The following is a 19889-nucleotide window of genomic DNA, read 5'->3' on the forward strand; positions in this document are numbered from 1 at the left end:
AACTAGGGATTTGCAGACCATTTTGGATTAATTTACTCCACTGAGCCTCATTCAGCCAATGGGTCAGATTAGGTAAAATGTCTGTGAAATATTAATATTAAAAGCAAAACTGGCCGACATCCGTTATTATTGCCCTTTCCTTTATTCCTGTTCTCACCACCGCCTAAATGGATTATAATGATGGGCCATTTCCTCCGAGTCTTCCTTACCTCGATGACAGCTAACTTATTCATCCTTTGTTGTATGTGCTCCTTTAATGCAGCCCACAAATAAGTCAAAGGGGACAACCTGTCAGTGAACTGGGACCATTTTTCCTTATTATATATATATATATATATATATATATATATATATATATATATATTTAAAATCTATGACATTAAGATAACAAATCTTCGGTTATAACTTGCATGTGGGAGATAGTCTGATAACTAGGAATGAATAATTTGGTAGCAGTATTGGGTAAGCAATCTATTTTCCCACTGAGTCCTGTAATATCACTGACTGATAAATTCTGTCTTCAAGAATAAGTCTTTGTTGTCAGTGAGTATTGTGAGAGAAATAAAATGTCCATCCTTTGAATCATACATCCCTGTCTATCAAAGAAATCTGTTGGTAAAGATCAGTAACCATTTTGAGAGGGAAGACAGCCTGGGCTTCTCAGTTGCTAAATTGTCATCTTAATGTGCCAAACAATTGAAATCTGTCCCTAAAAGGTAGTCCCGTTTGACCCAATCTAAAAATTCTAATTGCCTAATACTGCCTTAGGAACTGACCCAGGAAGGGATATAAAGGCAAAACCAAGTATAATTGGTTACTCCAGCAGCCAGTCCTTAATCCCTGGCAAGTCTTCCAGAGCCTTCACTTCATGTATCTTTGATTTTCCAGACGTATCCTTCCTTACATACCAAGATTACAAACCCCTTCTTTCTCCTTCTGTTGCCTAAATTGTGAAAGTCAACTGATCATACCTCCCAACCATACCTAATTACCCGGTAAAAAATGAGTTTTGGGGTCCATATAATGTGGTGCCACAATTCCCAAGTGGCACCCCTTAATTTCCGAGTTTCCCGGCACTTGTATTTTAAATTTTATTTCCTGGCTTTATTGAACTGATGTCATAATGTACACAATGACATCAGCTCTGTGAAATAGCCTGCCAGAATTGAGATGAAGCTCAGTGTACATGCATTTCTGGATGAAATGCTTCTTAAATCCTTAGCGAATAGCAGCCATTTGAAACTGTACGGGAACAGAACAAACCAAGCGTGGCTGACAGCTGTTTGAAACTGCAAGCTGGATATCTCATACAGAGGAAGTGTGTGGGTGTGTAATGCCTCAGGTGAATGTACGTAGTGGCTAGAGGAGGTAATCAGGCTCAAACCTTGTACCTTGGGTACAAGGTAACAAGGGCCTAAGGTCGCTACCCACCACCCCTTCTGAAAACATTTTCCACATTTATGCCTCATATTTTGTTCTGTTTCTCATACATTCTGTGGTTTCTGCATGTAGGATTGAATTCACTAAATAATGACAGACATTTGAATTTCAGATTTCATATTCTTCAGAAAAGAAATGGTAACACCAAACCTTTTATTCTAGCAATTTTCTAAGTTTATAAGATCAGTATGGCTACATTCCCCCATTATTGGCTTTGTCCTTTTTTTTGTGCTAAGAGGTTGAGAGTTATGGTGAGAACTGAATTCTGTATTCCCCCATTATTGGCTTTGTCCAGGTTTCTGTGCTAAGAGCTATGGTGAGAAGTGAGAACCGAATTCACCAAATGATAGTCATTTAAGTTTCAGTCTTTCTATTGTTCAGGAAACTGCTGATATGGCATAGTGGTATGTTGCTTGGACTGTAGTGCACAGGCTCCTGAGTTCAAGACTTGGCAGTGAAATGTATGGTGGTGTCATAACATTTTATTCTAGAAACTTTCCAAAGTTATGCAAGCGATGTTTAAAATGTGTCCCTGTTTTTTGAGCTTTTGTCCCCCCCCCAATACATTTTGTCTTTTTCCAGATTTCTTGTGCTGCAAATTTGAGAGATACAGTTGAGTGTCAAATGGATTTTACAAAAAGCTGAGTGCTTCAGGGGAAGAGAAGTTTAATGTTGCTTATGCTGACTCTGCTTGCATTGTTAATAGCATAACAGGTTAAATACTTGCTTTTGATGCAGACAGCTGTGGGTTCTACTCCCACAGTACGTAGATGCATTGTTGATACTGTACTGTGTTGTACTTTTAAAGGGGGTGGGGGTGAGTGTAACAAGTCAAGGGTGTGGCTACAGATGCAGCAGAAGTGAGTAAACATCATGCATAAGGGCATGTGTGCCTCAGTGGAAAGTGCAACAAATATCATTAACCCAAATTCAGGAACAGAAAATCAGAATTCTGTTCTGTGCTGCATTATAAGAAAAATATTTTTAAACAGGTACAGTACATTTTCCAGCATTCAAGATAAAACACATATTTTTCCACTGCAGACAGCGGAGAAGCAAGAATGGCCAGTTAATAGCACCTGGATTACAATGATAGTTTTGATGCTTCAGGATGAATATAGGAGAGGGTCTGTCAGTACTTAGATTAAAAACTGGAAGTCTTAAAACATGCAGTTCGTCTAGTTTATTTTGTTGTGCGTTTTACAGCTATTGAGTTGGTCTGATAATGTATGTGTGTGTGTGGAAGTAGACTTTTTTGATGGAAATGTTCTGAATTGGGCAGTTTTGTCATTATTGGTTCATGCATTTTGTCTCATTGCCTACTGGAAAAATGTTCAAACAATAAATTTAAAATGCGCTCCAAGTGTAACAAATGTGCTGTATTATACAAGGAATATAATTTAATAAAGTCAGGAAGTTGTATCGAAGAACACTTGTATGTTTCTTGTTGTGTGTGCAAGGGGCATATGATTTGAATTTTGAAAACAGCCCAAAGGTAATCTTTATCCACCACTGGCCAGATGCATTTTCTTTGGATGTGGTGTGGGTTTCAATGCTGTTTCAATTAATGTGAGTTTCATGGGCAGATAATGTTTTAATGCTGAGTCTGTTTTCATTGTGAGACAGTATTGCTTTGTTTACCAGATGTCTTAGTGTTTGTGCATTGTGCTATAAAATGTAAAAATAAAATCCAAATAATCATTGTAGAAGTAAACATTTTACAAAATACTTTGCAGACAAATTCATGACCTCGAAACGTAAGTAAAAAAACAATAATAAAGAAATAAAGCAGTTGCAAAACGTACGGCTCTAAAATCATAAACTATTTATTATTAAAAACAACGTAACAAAGTAAGAGCTTTCACCACCTTGCCGGTGGCTTCTTCAGACCAGTAAAAGTGTAAAAACATTCACAAAATCATTTAAATACCATTTCACTTACTTTTCGTAAATTCAATTCACATGGTGCTTGTAACTTCTTCCTGTAACTCTCATTACTAACTAAATGTATGCTCCTTAGCACCTCATACGTCATTCAACTTCTAGCCCAAGATTTCTTAAAGGTACATCTTATTGTATATATGTTTATATTGTATATATGTCCATAACTCTAGAGTTTCATTTCCCATTGATAGACATATACCCACCTTCTACAGCATTTAAAATACACAAAAATAATATAAAACTTCAGTTATAATTGGACTTCCATGAGTCCTTTCATCGCTGTAATCATCCTGCATGCCCCCATCCACCACATTTTAATATCCAGCATATATATATATATATATCTCCAAACATGAAATAAAAACATTACATATTCATATAACATTTTAAAACTATGCTTTATAAAGCATGATACTTCCTCGTACGTATGTACGTTTATCCGTACTCTGCATACCATATGCTGCTGCATATAAACATGTTGTTTCCTATATTTATGCAATTCCATAACAAAAATGTTGAATGCATTAGGGTGAATAAACGTGTATTTCAACAGGCATTTAATTTCATTTTGTTAAGCATTTTATGTTTCACCAGCCTTATTTTAAATGGACATATTATACTTTCAGTCCAAGTATGAACGTCCGCTGTGGATGTACCTAGGTATAAAATCCTCTAGATATATTCTTGAACCTTCCTACTATGTCTGTATCTGTATTAAACTACACTATCCATCCCAACCACCACTATATGCATTCAAGCTATTATTGCTCTCCTATTCATTTTAAAGCAAAATGTTCCCTCGTAGGTAAGTATATTTAGCCATGCCCTGCATCCTATATTATGCTACATAAAATGCATATTACTTCTTATATATAAATATATATAGTATGTATAATATGTAAAAGCGCAATCTTACAACTTGGATGTTAAATACATTGAATGAAATGAATGTACATGTTAGCAAGCACATCATTCCAATTTGTTCTTCAGCCTTGTCCTAAACTAACATATAGTGCTTTTATTCAAGGTAGGGATGACCACTTAGCTATGAATACCCTAAGTATGTTCATACCCTTCCTTCCATATCTGTATTATTTTGTATTTCTCGTTCTCCCCCTCAGCCATTATAGACATTCCAACTTCTTTCATTCTATAGGTAGTTCATTTTTATTTTTATCTTTATTTTTATTTCCTATAAATATATATATATATATATATATATATATAAAATATGTGCTAGAAATTCATTTTCATTATATATTCCTATCTTGTAACCTATTCACTTCTCCATGTAGTTTATATATATTAAAAAATACAGACTAGCAGGCACATTCGTAATGCTTTATTATAACATGTCCCATAGTGTGGAAAGAACTATGGGATACTTATGTCCTGCCCATGCTTAGTACTGCTTTTAGTCACTACAAATTATCTAGCTAACTTCCCTTTATATTTGTTTTATATTTGAATTTAAAATACATCTTCGAATATATACTTAAAAATAATTGGAAATTGTTCCATATATACAAATCATGATTACCCACTTCCTACATATATCTTATATATATGCTTCTATAAGTATATTTATAAAATATCACCTATTAAATATGGTAATTGTGATGACATAATCAGTATTATCAACTTATATCATATTCCTATATCCACCTATTCATCAAAAGATATATCATGCCTTATCCTCTACCTCTGGACTCTAGGGCTGGCTTTACTGAAACGTTGGTGTTTAGTCCATATCCTTTATCTACCCTCACTCTAAGTATCCATTTTAACTCCCTGTTTTCTACTCTATTCTTAATATCTCCCATCCTTTCATCCTTTGCTATCTTCTCAGTAGCCATAAACTTAAATTTATGTACCTTATTATTCATCAAGTTGTATCTTGGTAGGGCACTAAAAGAATTTCTAGCCCTAATGGTATTAACATGTTCTTTAATTCTGTCCCTCAGCATTCGTGTAGTCATGCCCACATAGATATATTGACAGCACTCACATTGTGCTCTCTCTCTATACATATATATATATATATATATATATATATATATATATATATATATATATATATATATAGACTATGTTCCTCGACGTACAGTCTGCTCTGATCGTGAAAGTATATTCTTTCCCTGTAATGGGATGCATAAATTTATTAGTACTCTGTATGTGGTTACACCAACTACAATATCCACATGGGAAAGTCTCCCATGTGATTTCTGTAATTTCAGTCCTAGGATAACATAGCATTCTTTTTAAATTCTTCCTATTCTTATATTGAAATTTAGGCGCATCACCTAGTACTTCCTTGATCATGTCATCTGTCAGTAAACTAGGCCAGTGTTTTTCATTACTGCTTGTATTTCTCTTATATCATTAGTATATGATGCTTTGCACTTTTAATGGTCTCAAGAAGCCACCGGAAAGGTGGTGAAGCACTTACCTTGTTATGTTGTTTTAATAATAAATAGTTTATGATTTTAAAGCCTTACGTTTTGCGACTGCTTTATTTAATTGTAGAAGTAAAGCAGCATGCACATTAGTGTTTATGGTAAATGGGGCAAAATAGTCAAGTAATCAGACACTGGAATGGCTGCAGAGGGACTCTGGTGCTATATTTTGGTTGTCTGTTCTTCAGTTTTGTTTGAAAGTTGGTATCCCACAATTCCATTGGAGTAGGTGGGGTTACGTAATTATGTACGCAAATTTTATGTTAATAAGCGTACAGATTTGTACCTATTTTTCCTGGGCCATGTCCGTATTTTTGATGTTTCCAGGTTGAGAGGTATGCACCTGATATATATTCAAAACTGGATCTCCTTAACATTTTTGCACTCATTAGCACATAGGTACATGTTCTGCATCAGCAGAATAGCATTTTTTTCCTCAGGACTTTATTTCCTTTTACAAGATTAAGAAACCTGTTGACATTAACAGAACAAATAAGCTTTGTCCTCAAGAAATTCCACTTATGACATCAACTGCATATGAGCCAGCAGACCATGAAACTTGATTGAGATCCCAGAGGGATGTCTGTTTTTATGGCTAGATTTCATTTCCTGTTTTCAGTCCCACTTAACTGCAAGTGACGGGGTAACCTCACCACATTTTCATTACCACAATCAGCTGGAGATGGTCCCAAATAATGTACAGTAACATTTTAAAACAGAGTCAGACAGCCTTATCCATGACAACTGTATACAAAAGTACAAATCATTCCAAAGCTAGGGGTAAAATACTGCCCCTCAAAACCACAAATAGGATCAAGGAGCCCAAATCGAGAAATGCATTCCTCAAAAGTCTTCCTGATTTGGCTTGCCAGCAAGCCTTCTACATATAAAACTTTCAACAAAACATGATTATAGCAAACACAAACGTAGGCACTGTTACTTTATATTTCATCATGCCCTTATTCCTTTATCAAGTGGTGGCCCAGCAACTACACTAGTTAAATGTCACCATCCTGTACAATGACCTAAGCCCACATCTGAAGCTGTCGAACTACCTGCTTTGTGTGGGCAGTTGTGCTCCTTAAACATAATGGAAACATTAAACAAAATGCACTGCCCTAGTAAAAGACACGCTTAGCAAAACCCTTGTTATTACATTCTTGGGATTTCTTCAGCAGTGATTGCAGTCCCAGTATATCCATTTCCTTTTCACTTGTAAATTGTGAGTGAACCTCTTTATGTATTAAGCTGTATCAAATACTCCAGATATGCACACTTGCTAGAGGCAGTAACTGCAACCTACTCTTCAATGATGATTTCACACCTAGAAGGAAGAGAAAAAAATGGGAGAAATTAGAGGGGGGGGGGTGGTAAGATCACATAACCAAGGAAGGAGAGCAGACCAGACGTTCATAGGTTCATAGGTTCATAGGTAGGTACTAGGCTATCGGCCCAAGGGCCTATGTAAGCATAGCCAGCAAGGTTCCATGGCTTATGCCACCCAAGAAAGTTATTTTCCTGTGCCACTGCCGAGCAGAGACACAGAAGTGATACCCGGGGTGTATTTCCTATTTCCCATCCACTCATCAAGATTTTTCTTGGAGTGCTAATGAAGAACTTTGCTTGACATAGATGGGTAGCTTGTTCCAAAGTATAGGAAGTCTCTGGGACAGGAATCTATCCCTCCAGCATGTCCTGTTTATTGTGGTGACAAGATTTAGGTCCCTAGAGTGTGTAGCTCGGAGGGATTGGGATTTCTTTAGGTGTAGCATGTCCAACAGCTCTGGGTTTGACATAGCTTTATATGTTAGGCAGAGATCACATCAGAGTAGGCGATATGCTACGGAGTAAAGCTGGAGTTTTTTGAGGTGGTCAGTGTAGGGCATTTGTTTGAGGCCAGTAATCCTCTTTGTGAGGTACTTCTGTGGCCTTTCCAGCTGCTGCAGATGTCTTGTGAGGTACATTCCAAAAGGGGCATTGTACTCTATAATAGGTCTAATGAGTGATGAGTAGAGGAGAACAATGACCTCTTTTTTCCTGGATGAGAACCCTTTTATGATGAGGTGTGCCACATAGAAGGACTTCCTGACTACTGTGGCGATATGACTATCAAAAAAGGAGAGACTACTGTCCACCTGGGTCCCAAGGTCTCTTATCATGCATTCGGTGTTAAGTAGATTGCTGCCTATGTTGTAGTTCATGGGTACAGAGTTTTTACCAAAGGGGATGACACTGCACTTTTTGACATTGAGCTTGAGGCTATGACTCTGACACCAGCCATCTGTCTCAGTGAGGCCGTTCTGTAGGATGTCCACATCATTTGGGGACTTGACTGTGGCTCCTAGTTTGCAGTCATCTGCGAACTTCATTAGCCAGAGGCCTTCTGTGTTAGCCTGTACTTCAGAGAAGTAGATACCAAACAGGAGAGGTCCCAGGATGGAACCCTGTGGTACTCCACTTGTCACTGCTTTGAGGTCAGATTTGGAGTCTGCAACTTTTACAGTGTGAGTTCTGTCAGTGAGACAGTTGGCAACCCATCTTGTGATGTAGGGATTTATACCTAGTTTAGTGAGTTTAGCTATAATTCCAGAATGGGGTATGGTGTCGAAAGCCTTGGCGAGGTCAAGATAGGCTGTGTGAACCACCTTACCCTCATCCACGGCTTTGGTGACTGCCTCAAAGAAGTCGGTCAGGTTCAGGAGGCATGATCTACCTTTCATAAACCTGAACTGGGTGGGATCCAGAGTTTGGAGGTTACCAATGTCTTTGTTTATGAGTTCCATGATGATACGTTCCATGGCCTTGTAGACCAGGCTCATCAGGCTAATAGGTCGATAGTTCCCCGGATCAGTGGTTGTCATGTTTGTCAGACAAGATAGACATGTTTAAAACTAAAGGTAGTTTCAGTAAGTCAGCCTGTTTTCAAAAGACCACTCAGAAACAGTAAACATTCTCCATCTAAAGTGAACTGGCAACTGCCACCATTTCAGTGTGAATGAATCATGTCACTTCCAATTAAGAATTCTTTTGCCAGCCATATTCAATGTCTTTTTCACTGGTTACCCTCCAGGACCATTATCTACAATCTAAGCTTTCTTCCTCACAAGCTGCTTTGTGTGTGAAAAGGGGGGCAGTAGCAACCATAAGCCGTTTGGGGCTGAACCAGTTCCGTGTTCTTTGGATCATTACTCATCTCTGTACACTTCAGTTCTTCCTAGAATGCATCAGGGCCAGTAAAGTGACAGCCATTCACAAAACACCCTTAACTACCAGTGTAAAATGGTAACTCAGTGATGGTGTTAAGTGAGTTTTTCTTTAGTAACATGATTCTTGTCATTAATGTCTTTCTTTCTTACCACTCAGGTCCTATTGCAAAGGAAGTTTGACGACACAGGCTACCAGAAAGCCACTGGAGAACCTGCTCAGCCACCAGAAGTGGTACTTACTCTTATTGTGTAAGTCTAGCCACCTAATTTGCATAGTGAACTGTATCAGAGCTCCTTTACCTATGATATGGTGCACACTTGATAACTTGGTTACAAACATCCTCATGTCTTGTGACATGATACACACTTGGTAACTTTGTTACAAACAGATTCATGTCCTGTGACATGGTGCACACTTGGTAACTTGGTTACAAACAGCTTCTTGTCCCGTGACATGGTGCACACATGGTAACTTAGTTACAGACAGCCTTATGACCTGTGACATGGTGCACAATTGGTAACATGGTCACAAACAGCTTCTTGTCCTGTGACATGGTGCACACTTGGCAACTTGGTTACAACACTTGCTAACGTGGTTACAAACAGCTTCCTGCCCTGTGAAATGATGCACATTTGGTAACTTTGTTACAAACAGCTTCTTGTCCTGTGACATAATGCACACTTGGTAACGTTGTTACAAACAGCCCCATGTCCTGTAACATGGTGCACACTTGGTTACTTGGTTACAAACAGCTTCTTCTCCTGTGACATGATGCACACTTGGTAACTTGTTTACAAGCAGCCTCATGTCTTGTGACATGGTGCAGACTTGGTAAGTTGGTTAGAAATAGCCTCATGTCCTGTGACATGGTGCATACTTGGTAACTTGGGTACAAACAGCCTCATGTCCTGTGACATGGTGCACACTTGGTAACTTGGTTACAAACAGATTCTCGTCCTGTGACATGGTGCACATTTGGTTGCTTGGTTACAAACAGCCCCATGTCCTGTGACATGATGCACACAAGGTAACTTTGTAACAAACAGCTTCATGTCCTGCGACATGGTGTACACTTGGTAACTTGGTTACAAACAGTCCCATGTCCTTTGATGTGGTGCACACTTGGTAATTCAGTTACAAACAACCTCTTGTCCTGTGACATGGTGCTGACTTGATTACAAACAGCATCATGTCCTGTGACATGGTTCATACATGGTAGCTTGGTTAGAAAGAGCCTCATATCCTGTAACATGGTGCACACTTGGTAACTTGGTTACAAACAGCCCCATGTCCTTTGATGTGGTGCACACTTGGTAATTCAGTTGCAAACAACCTTTTCTCCTGTGACATGGTGCTCACTTGATAACTTGGTTACAGACAGCATAATGTCCTGTGACAGGGTGCATACTTGGTAGCTTGGTTAGAAAGAGCCCTATGTCCTGTGACATGGTACACACATGGTAACTTGATTACTAACAGCCCCATGTCCTCTGACATGGTGCATCCTTGGTAACTTGGTTACAAACAGCTTCTTGTCCTGTAACATGGTACACACTTGGTAACTTGGTTACAAACAGTCCCATGTCCTGCTACATGGTGCACATGTCTTAACCTGGTTACAAACAGCCCCATGTCCTTTGAAGTGGTGCAAACTTGGTAATTTGGTTACAAACATTCTCTTGTCCTGTGACATATTGCTTACTTGGTAACTTGTTTACAAACAGTGTCATGTTGTGTGACATGGTGCACACTTGGTAGCTTCATTACAAACAGCCTCATGTATATGCACTGAACACAAAGACAGTTGTGCATTATGAACCTTGAAATTATCTGATGCATGAGGATGGCTATATTGGAGTGGCCTTCGAGTTTGAAGACTGTTTTAATGATCTGAACCACTAAGAGTGGCAGACAAAAATCTCTCCTGGTTTGTACAGTTCAGATTTTGTCATGTCAAAATGCTTGCTGATGTTTTACTTAAAATAAAGTAAAGCATCTCTAAATGAAAAATTCATCAGACATACCATGATAAAAGTCCAGCTGTGTGTGCTAGTGAAAATAAAGTGCTATAGGTAGTTATCATTCTCCCGAGAATATAGTCAAGTAACTTTGTTAATCATAATCTCAGAGATTATATCTGCTGCATTTTGAATTAAATTGCTGCACTGCATTATGGTATGCAACTGAACTATTTGTTCAACTGTCTGTAGGTTTTACTTGCTTTAAAGTATTTGATATTTTTGTTTCATTTATGTTATTTATGAAATTTTCCCTCCACAAGGTTTGATTTGCTTTTTTGAGTTTGTTTTTGTATATGGGTTATTTCACAGAATGCATGTCACATCCTTGTAGGTACATTACTATCTGGGTAACAGTGAATGTCAGGATGCCATTTTTTGTATGATTTCAGATAATTGCATTGAACTGCAACTGTAATTGATTGCAGTCATGTCTTTGTGATTTTTTTTTCTGCCAAACCTGAAATAGGTCCTGACGGATAAGTGTTCTACCCTAATCAACAAATGTATATAGAAATATGTAAAATAAAATAAATAAAATTAATTTTAGGTAGTGTGGGTATATTGTGTCTATTTCTGCTGTCTGTACAATACTTAGGACCCTCTGGGTCAGTTGATCAGAAATGTTTTTGTCAAAATCATATGACTTTTGAAGGAACAGATTTGGTTTCCATGTTGTTTGAGGGGGGCCTTGTGCCACATCTCATATGACCATAGCAAACTGCTGGGTCTTTGCTTATTCCAAGGAAAGTTATGTCACTTTCTGACAGTCACATTTTTTAATCAGTTAATTCACTGTTGAGATTTTGTACTTCATTTCTTTATCAAGAAAGCCGAATACTTTACATTCCTGACAGCACTCTTTTAATTCTGGATATCCTTCCTTCCACTTTAGGAGTTATTGATGCTGGCTGGAGCTGCTGGTCTGGCTGGAGCACTTGTGTAAATGGACGAAGAACAAGAAGCCGCAGCTGCAACAACCCTTATCCCAGTGGTGGGGGTAAATTCTGCATTGGGGAAAGTACAGAGAGTCAATCATGTGAGGATGAGGAGTTGGCATACTTCCGGTAATCTGATTTAAAAAGGCAAACTGAGTTATAGAGTAGTTTTGTCAATGATTTTTAGATTAGGCTTGCCTTCCTTTTCATGTCTAACATACATGCTTCTCTGTATTAAGAACAATAGAGCCGCATTGTTTTGATAATGCAGTGAACCCAGAAAATGCTTGCCTGCCTCCTAGTCCACTTGAAAATGGATTTATCCAGGTAAGAAAATTATTTGATTTCTTACAGAATATAGTGATTAGGTTGAGAAAGTAAATATAATGTCATTGCTTGCACAAAGCAGTATTGGTTAGATTTTTTTTACTTTTATTGTTAATTTCATAATGTTCACACAGTTCTCTTTCATGTGTTTTAAGTATTTATAACCATTGTCTTGATCCACTGTACAGTACTGACCTAAAATCTACTATCCATGTTTGTCTACGTATCATTCACCTCTCCCCTCATGTCTATCTGGCATTTTCAAAGAATAAGGAAAATGAGTCATCACATAATTCAGGATACAATGTACTTTTTCAGTACTGCATCATATTGTCCATCACTTTTACCCTTCACTTTGCCCCACTCAACACCCTTACACACTTCTACAGAAATACTTGTAATTTTGTTAAACAGTTTTTGATTGTGTGCAACTAAGGTCAAACACTTTTCATAAATTCTCAGTGATCATTCCCTCAGCATACCCAGCCAGGAGTTGTTACCCCTATACATCCACCACCTTTGATATAATTTCCTTCTGACACCTTTTTCACTTTTAATTTTCCAACATTACAGATATGTCTCTCTTGAAACTACTCTTTTTTTTTTCTAGCACTTTGATTGCTCATTCATTCTTATCTCGTTTCCTTTCTTACTTTGTGTATTTTCTACTTTCTACCATTAACTATCCATTTTACTAATTCTGTCCCTTCATTTTACCATATATCCTTCCTGTTATCAGATAATATCATCAACTAACAGATAGTTAGGTGTACCACACACCCATTATGACCACACATTCACCCCTATAAGTAATTTGCTGTAACCTGTATCATCTTAATTCAGCTTGCCACCCTGCTAAAAATCCTTACTTGCATCTTTGTCTCTTCTTGCCTTCTTTTATCTTCTCTTTGGTGACAGTGAACTGAATAACAATAAGGAGGAATATGAGAATAAATGCTATTAGCAGTGACTCTGCACCCTAGACCAGTACGAGACAAAGTACTCTTAGTACCCCAAAGTATGCACTGCAGCATACCATGCCCACACCTTCTCTGGATTCAACCCACAAGTGACCTTTTAGTACCCCAATGTATGCACTGCAGCATACAATACCCAGACCTTCTCTGGATTCAATCCAGAAGTGATCTTTTAGTACCCCAAAGTATGCACTGCAGCATACCATGCACACACCTTCTCTGGATTCAACCCATAAGTGACCTTTTAGTACTGGGAAGTATGTACTGCTACATAGCATGCACACACCTTCTCTGGATTCACACCCACAAGTGACCTTTTAATACCCCGAAGTATGTACTGCAGCATACCATGCCCACACCTTCTCTGGATTCAACCCACAAGTGACCTTTTAGTACCCCGAAGTATGCACTGCATTTAGTACCCCAAAGTATGCACTGCAGCATACCATGCACACACCTTCTCTGGATTCAACCCATAAGTGACCTTTTAATACCCCGAAGTATGCATTGCAGCATACCATGCCCACACCTTCTCTGGATTCACACCCACAAATGACCTTTAGTACCCCAAAGTATGCACTGCAGCATACCATGCCCACACCTTCTCTGGATTCAATCCACAAGTGACCTTTTAGTACCCCGAAGTATGTACTGCAACATACCATGCACACACCATCTCTGGATTCACACCCACAAGTGACCTTTTAATACCCCAAAGTATGCACTGCAGCATATCATGTCCGCACCTTCTCTGGATTCAACCCACAAATTACCTTATAGTGCCCCGAAGTATGCACTGCAGCATACCATGCCCACACCTTCTCTGGATTCACGCCCACAAGTGATCTTTTAGTACCCCGAAGTATGCACTGCAGCATACCATGCCCACATCTTCTCTGGATTCACACCCACAAGTGACCTTTTAGTACTCCAGAGTATGCACTGCAGCATGTCATGCCCACACCTTCTCTGGATTCACACCCACAAATGACCTTTAGTACCCCAAAGTATGCACTGCAGCATACCATTCCCACACCTTCTCTGGAGTCACACCCACAAGCGACCTTTTAGTACCCCCAAAGTATGCACTGCAAAATGTCATGCCCACACCTTCTCTAGATTCACACCTACAAATGACCTTTAGTATCCCAAAGTATGCACTGCAGCATATCATGCCCGCACCTTCTCTGGATTCAACTCACAAGTGACCGTTTAGTACCCCGAAGTGTGCACTGCAGCATACCATGCCCACACCTTCTCTGGATTCACATCCACAAGTGAACTTTTAGTACGCCGAAGTTTGCACTGCAGCATACCATGCCCACACCTCCTCTGGATTTACACCCACAAGTGACCTTTTAGTACCCCAAAGTATGCACTGCAGCATGTCATGCCCACACCTTCTCTAGATTCACATCCACAAATAACCTTTAGTACCCGGAAGTATGCACTGCAGCATACCATGCTCACACCTTCTTTGGATTCACACCCACAAGTGACCATTTAGTACCCCAAAGTATGCACTGCAGCTTGTCATGTCCACACCTTCTCTGGATTCACACCCACAAATGACCTTTAGTATCCCAAAGTATGCAATGCAGCATATCATGCCCGTGCCTTCTCTGGATTCAACCCACAAGTGACCTTTTAGTACCCCAATGTATGCACTGCAGCATACCATGCCCACACCTTCTCTGGATTCACACCCACAAGTGACCTTTTAGTACCCCAAAGTATGCACTGCAGCATATCATGCTTGCACCTTTTCTGGATTCAACCCACAAATGACCTTTTAGTACTCCAAAGTATGTACTGCAGCATACCATGCCCACACCTTCTCTGGATTCACACCCACAAGTGAACTTTTAGTACTCAAAAGTATGCACTGCAGCATACCCTGCCCACACCTTCTCTGGATTCACATCCACAATGGCATTGATGCATACCTAATGAATTTTCATTAGCTTACCAAAGTGGCATTTTCTGAATCTAATGACTATTCGTTTTATGTGTGTGTGTGTGTGTGTGTGTGTGTGTGTGTGTGTGTGTGTGTGTGTGTGTGTGTATATATGTGTATACATCTACAGTAGGGAGGTAATACAAATGAAAACTGAAATAAAAGAGCATTATTTGTTTACAAACTTATCAGCACCTGCATTATTTGCTTGCAAACTCATCAGCACCTAAGTGGTATGGGATGTCACACCTCAAACAGCCTACACACATTTTGCATTATGGAGCATTTTCTGAAAAATAAACTTAAACAGAGTAAGAGAAACAAAAGTAAATAGTTTGTGAACTGTAAAAGCTATTAAAACCATACAAATTGCAATGTTATCAGTAAGACATATTCTTAGCAATGATAATAGTCATTACATTCATAGCCTTTCATAAATGCTGTAATATGATATAATGCACACAAACCCCAAATTATGTTTTTTTGCTAAAGCTTCACCAACAATATGCCATAGCTGTATAACCCAGACATATATTCTTAGAACATTTTTGTTAAGCAGACATCCGTTTTCACATAACAAGAAATTCTTGTATTTATTGAGATATTTACAGAAATATGAAAGCATATACTTAATTGTATAATTTAACAATATAAATAACATTGAATATTTCTCAAGATGTGCAACTTACAGTGCAAATTTGAAAGACATTTTTCTTCAGCAACGTCTAAGGTTTCATCTGATGTCATGCATCAGTTTGTAGGTCACTTGCTTTTTGAAGAATTAAGTTCATACGGAAATATTGTTTCTTTTCATCATTACTACTGAATAACAAGTAATGTATCAGGCGTAGTGTGATATAAATGGACATTGACAGTGCTTTTCCTGTTTCCCATTATGGCATATCTCAGCATACCACTCAGTAACACTTAGTGATCTCAGTTATGACAATATTGATATAAATATGAACATCTAAATAATAAGTGATGAACAGTGATTACTTGTTCTAATGTGGGAATTCCTGCATTACAAATCTTATGTTCTTTTGTTAATAACTCCTTGCACTTTATAATAATACCTGTTATTAACTGGTAGGTCACTTAATTAAAGCAGCCGTACTCAAAAAAGTTCTGAATGTGAACTGAAAATATACAAAAAAGGTGCTATACACATGTGTGAAGGCTGCCAGCCTAGCTAGATAGCATTTTGTAAATAATTCTGTCATTGTAAATATTAATGTAATCCACAGGCTTGTTCTACAAATGTAAAGAGAGCTATATGTTATGATTAAACTATATGTTGTACTGAGCTTTAAAAAAAACCCACAGTGCACCCTGCTGGAATAAAGCTGATAAAGTGAAGCATTTTATGACTGTTTGATCTCAAGCTCGGAGACAGGATGCCTGGACTAAGGAATTTTGTCTGTTGTCTTAGGACAAGAGTTAACTACTAGATTTTACATGTAAAATGTCTTTTATTGCTGTGGCTTTCTGCAGGTGCAGATTACAAAAAGAAATGCAAATTTTAAGTTTCTGTTAGCCTGGGAACTAAAGGAGAACTGTTAAGAATGATGTTATCTGAAATGACCCAGCAGTATTGCGTTATCAATTTAAGACTTTCTCAGAGAGAAAGATACAGCATTTTGGATTTTGTCTGAAGAACATCCACTCACCAGCGCTTGCTCTTAAGGAAATTCTACTTTACTGTGTGTGTACATGTTATCCTTCCCAATGTGGATGCCCCTCACTGCTGCTAGTGGTGAGAATTGAGGCTCCTTGATTACTGGGCCAGTGGAAGGGCATACATATATTAATTGTTTGGCAGTGGTGGAATATCCACATCAAATATTAATTATTTGATAGTGGTAAGTTAGCCACATCACATACTAATTGACTTGTAGTTGTGTGGGTAGTGAATTCCTGTGGCTGGTGTACAGTGATCACTAAAGGTGTTTTTGTACTCTAAATCAGCCATGCAGTGAACACTCAGAGTTCAGATCACACTTGTTTTATTTCTTTTGCTCTCTTAGTTAGTCAGGAAGAGCAGGCAAGCATGTCAGCAGAGGAGTATGGCAAGCTGAGAAGGAGCGATTTGGCTGAGATGTGCCAGGCTAAGGGAGTGGTGCATGGAAACCTGACTAAGGCAGACATGATTGCAGTTTTGGTCACAGCTGCATCAGAAAACAGCAATCAGGAGGATGATCAGACTGACCGTGGAGGTGTAGAACGCTCAGAGAATGGACATCTCAACCTTTCTGCAGATGGCTTAAAAATCCATCCTGAGCTAAAGAGGCTTGAGTTGGAGGCCAGGCATTTGGAAATGAAAGCTGTGGAGAAGGAGAGGCAGAGTCAGTGTGAGAAAGAGATGCTGACTCTTTACCAGAGTCATGGAGGTAATGGGGACGGGAGTAACCAGACCCCAGAAGCACAAAAGGTCAGTAAATTTCTTCCACAGTTTACAGTTGGGGATACTTTTGATAGATTCATTCATATGTTTGAGAGGGTATGTAAACAGTGTGATGTTGACCAAAGGCTCTTGGTACAGTTCCTGACCCCATTACTCCATGGTAAAGCTGTAACTGTGCTGTCCAAGATATCTGATCGTGAGTTTTTTGATTATACTGCTGTTAAGAATTGTTTGCTAGAATTTTTTAAGCTAACACCTAAAGCTTGTAGGAAAAAGTTTTGTGAGCATAGACACAAGCCAGTTGAAAGTGTGTGTGAATATGTTGCTGAACTGAGCACTTATTTTCATAGGTGGGTGAGTGGATGTCAGGTCAATACTTTTGAAGGGCTGCCAGACCTTTTGGTGAGGGAACAAGCCCTTAGCACTTTGCCTGATGACATAAGGATCTGGTTAGCTGATAGTGTGCTACTGTAGATGAGTTGGGGAAGAAGGGGGACCTATACCTAGCAAGCGGGGCAACCCTGCACATGAAAGGGACCCCCAGTACTGCTCATGGGTCTAAGAGAACCCATGGTGGGCAGCCCAGACTGCCCCAACAGAATCTGCCAGTACCAGGGGAAGCCACTAGTCCAGGTCCATGTCCAGGACCTAGGGTTAAATGTTTTGAATGCAACCAGTGGGACCATGTGGCATATAGATGTTCACGGAGGCAAGGTGGGGAACTAAAGGTGAGAGAGCCAGTAAGTGGGAATGACAAAATGCCAACAGTAGGTTGTCTTGAGACAACAGGAGTACCAAACTACCATCCTGCAGATGCCCTGATAGGGACAGATTTTGATGAGGCAGTACCATGTGTTTATGTGTAAGTGGGAATGACAAAATGCGAACAGTAGGTTGTCTTGAGACAACAGGAGTACCAAACTACCATCCTGCAGATGCCCTGATAGGGACAGATTTTGATGAGGCAGTACCATGTGTTTATGCATTTACATGCAGTCAAGCTAGGAGACAAACATGTGGAGCTGGTAGCCTAGAGGAGACCCAGTCAGACCACAAACTTGCAGCCAGGACTGGGGAAGTGGTTACTTCAGGGAGGGAGCTACTCTGTAGCAGTGAGACCGAAAGTGAGTACTGATGTTCCCTTGGACAGAGTGACTGCAAAGGTAGAGGTGAGTAGTAGTACCCAGGCTGACAGTGAGGCACCACTGTCAGAGGATGCCAGACTTCTTGTGGAAGGGGAGCTAGGAAGGGTTACAAAGAGAGAGTTGAGACAGGCTCAGCTCTCAGACCCTACATTGCAAGACCTGAGGCAGGTAGCTAGTGAGGCACCTGATTCTCAAGGGAAGGGGGAATCTATATACTGGGACAAAGGGTTACTATGTAGACAGTGGACCCCTGTGGGAGGGCTAGAAGGTGAGAGGATACAGCAGTTGGTAGTGCCTAGAGCCTACCATCTGGCACTTCTAGACATAGCCCATGATATTCCCTTTGCAGGTCATATGGGCATAAAACGTATAATGAGATGTATTATGCAGAACTTCTATTGGCCTGGAATTTCCAGAGATGTAACAGGGTACTGCAGGACCTGTGAGCAGTGCCAAAAGGTAGGCAAGGCAGGAGACAAGATGAGAGCTTCTTTGATGCCTTTGCCTGTGATTTAGGAGCCATTGTAGAGGGTAGCTATGGATATTGTGGGGCCTCTGAGTACCCCAAGTTCCACAGGGAAAAAGTATATCCTAGTGGTAGTAGATTATACTACAAGATACCCTGAGGCAATTGCTTTGTCCTCCATTGAGGCAGAAAAGGTGGTAAATGCTTTGTTAGCGGTTTTCAGCAGGGTAGGTTTCCCAAAAGAAATACTGACTGACAGAGGTGCCAATTTCATGACAGACCTGCTGGCTTGTCTGTGGAAGTACTGTGGGGTGAAGCAGTAAAAGACCACCCCCCTACCATCCCCAGGCTAATGGTCTTGTTGAGAGGTTAAACTCTACACTCTCAAGTCCATGCTACAGGCATTTGCAGATCATTTTAAGAGGGAGTGGGACAAATATTTGTCCCATCTATTGTTTGTTTACAGAGAGGTTCCCCAGGAATCCACAGGTTTTTCACCCTTTGAATTGTTGTATGGGCAGAGGGTGAGGGGGTCTCTAGATTTAATTTGTGATGAATGGGAAGGTGAGTATGAATCTCACAATGAGTGTGTTGTGGCAAATGTCCTAAA

At 39.5% G+C, this 19889-nt stretch overlaps 1 protein-coding gene across 1 annotated transcript in view; it reads left to right on the forward strand.

Annotated features, from left to right (window-relative positions):
- Positions 1-19889, forward strand: part of C7 (complement C7) — a 708293-nt gene that overhangs the window by 411944 nt on the left and 276460 nt on the right. Inside the window, exons 12-13 of the mRNA XM_044069786.1 lie at positions 11961-12132; positions 12243-12330. Of these exons, the coding sequence (XP_043925721.1) occupies positions 11961-12132; positions 12243-12330 (260 nt within the window). The remainder of the gene's footprint in view (positions 1-11960; positions 12133-12242; positions 12331-19889) is intronic.

This window comes from Protopterus annectens, chromosome 1.part0 (assembly GCF_019279795.1).
Source record: "Protopterus annectens isolate FY-2018-M chromosome 1.part0, PAN1.0, whole genome shotgun sequence".
NCBI classification, from domain to species: Eukaryota; Metazoa; Chordata; order Ceratodontiformes; family Protopteridae; genus Protopterus; species Protopterus annectens.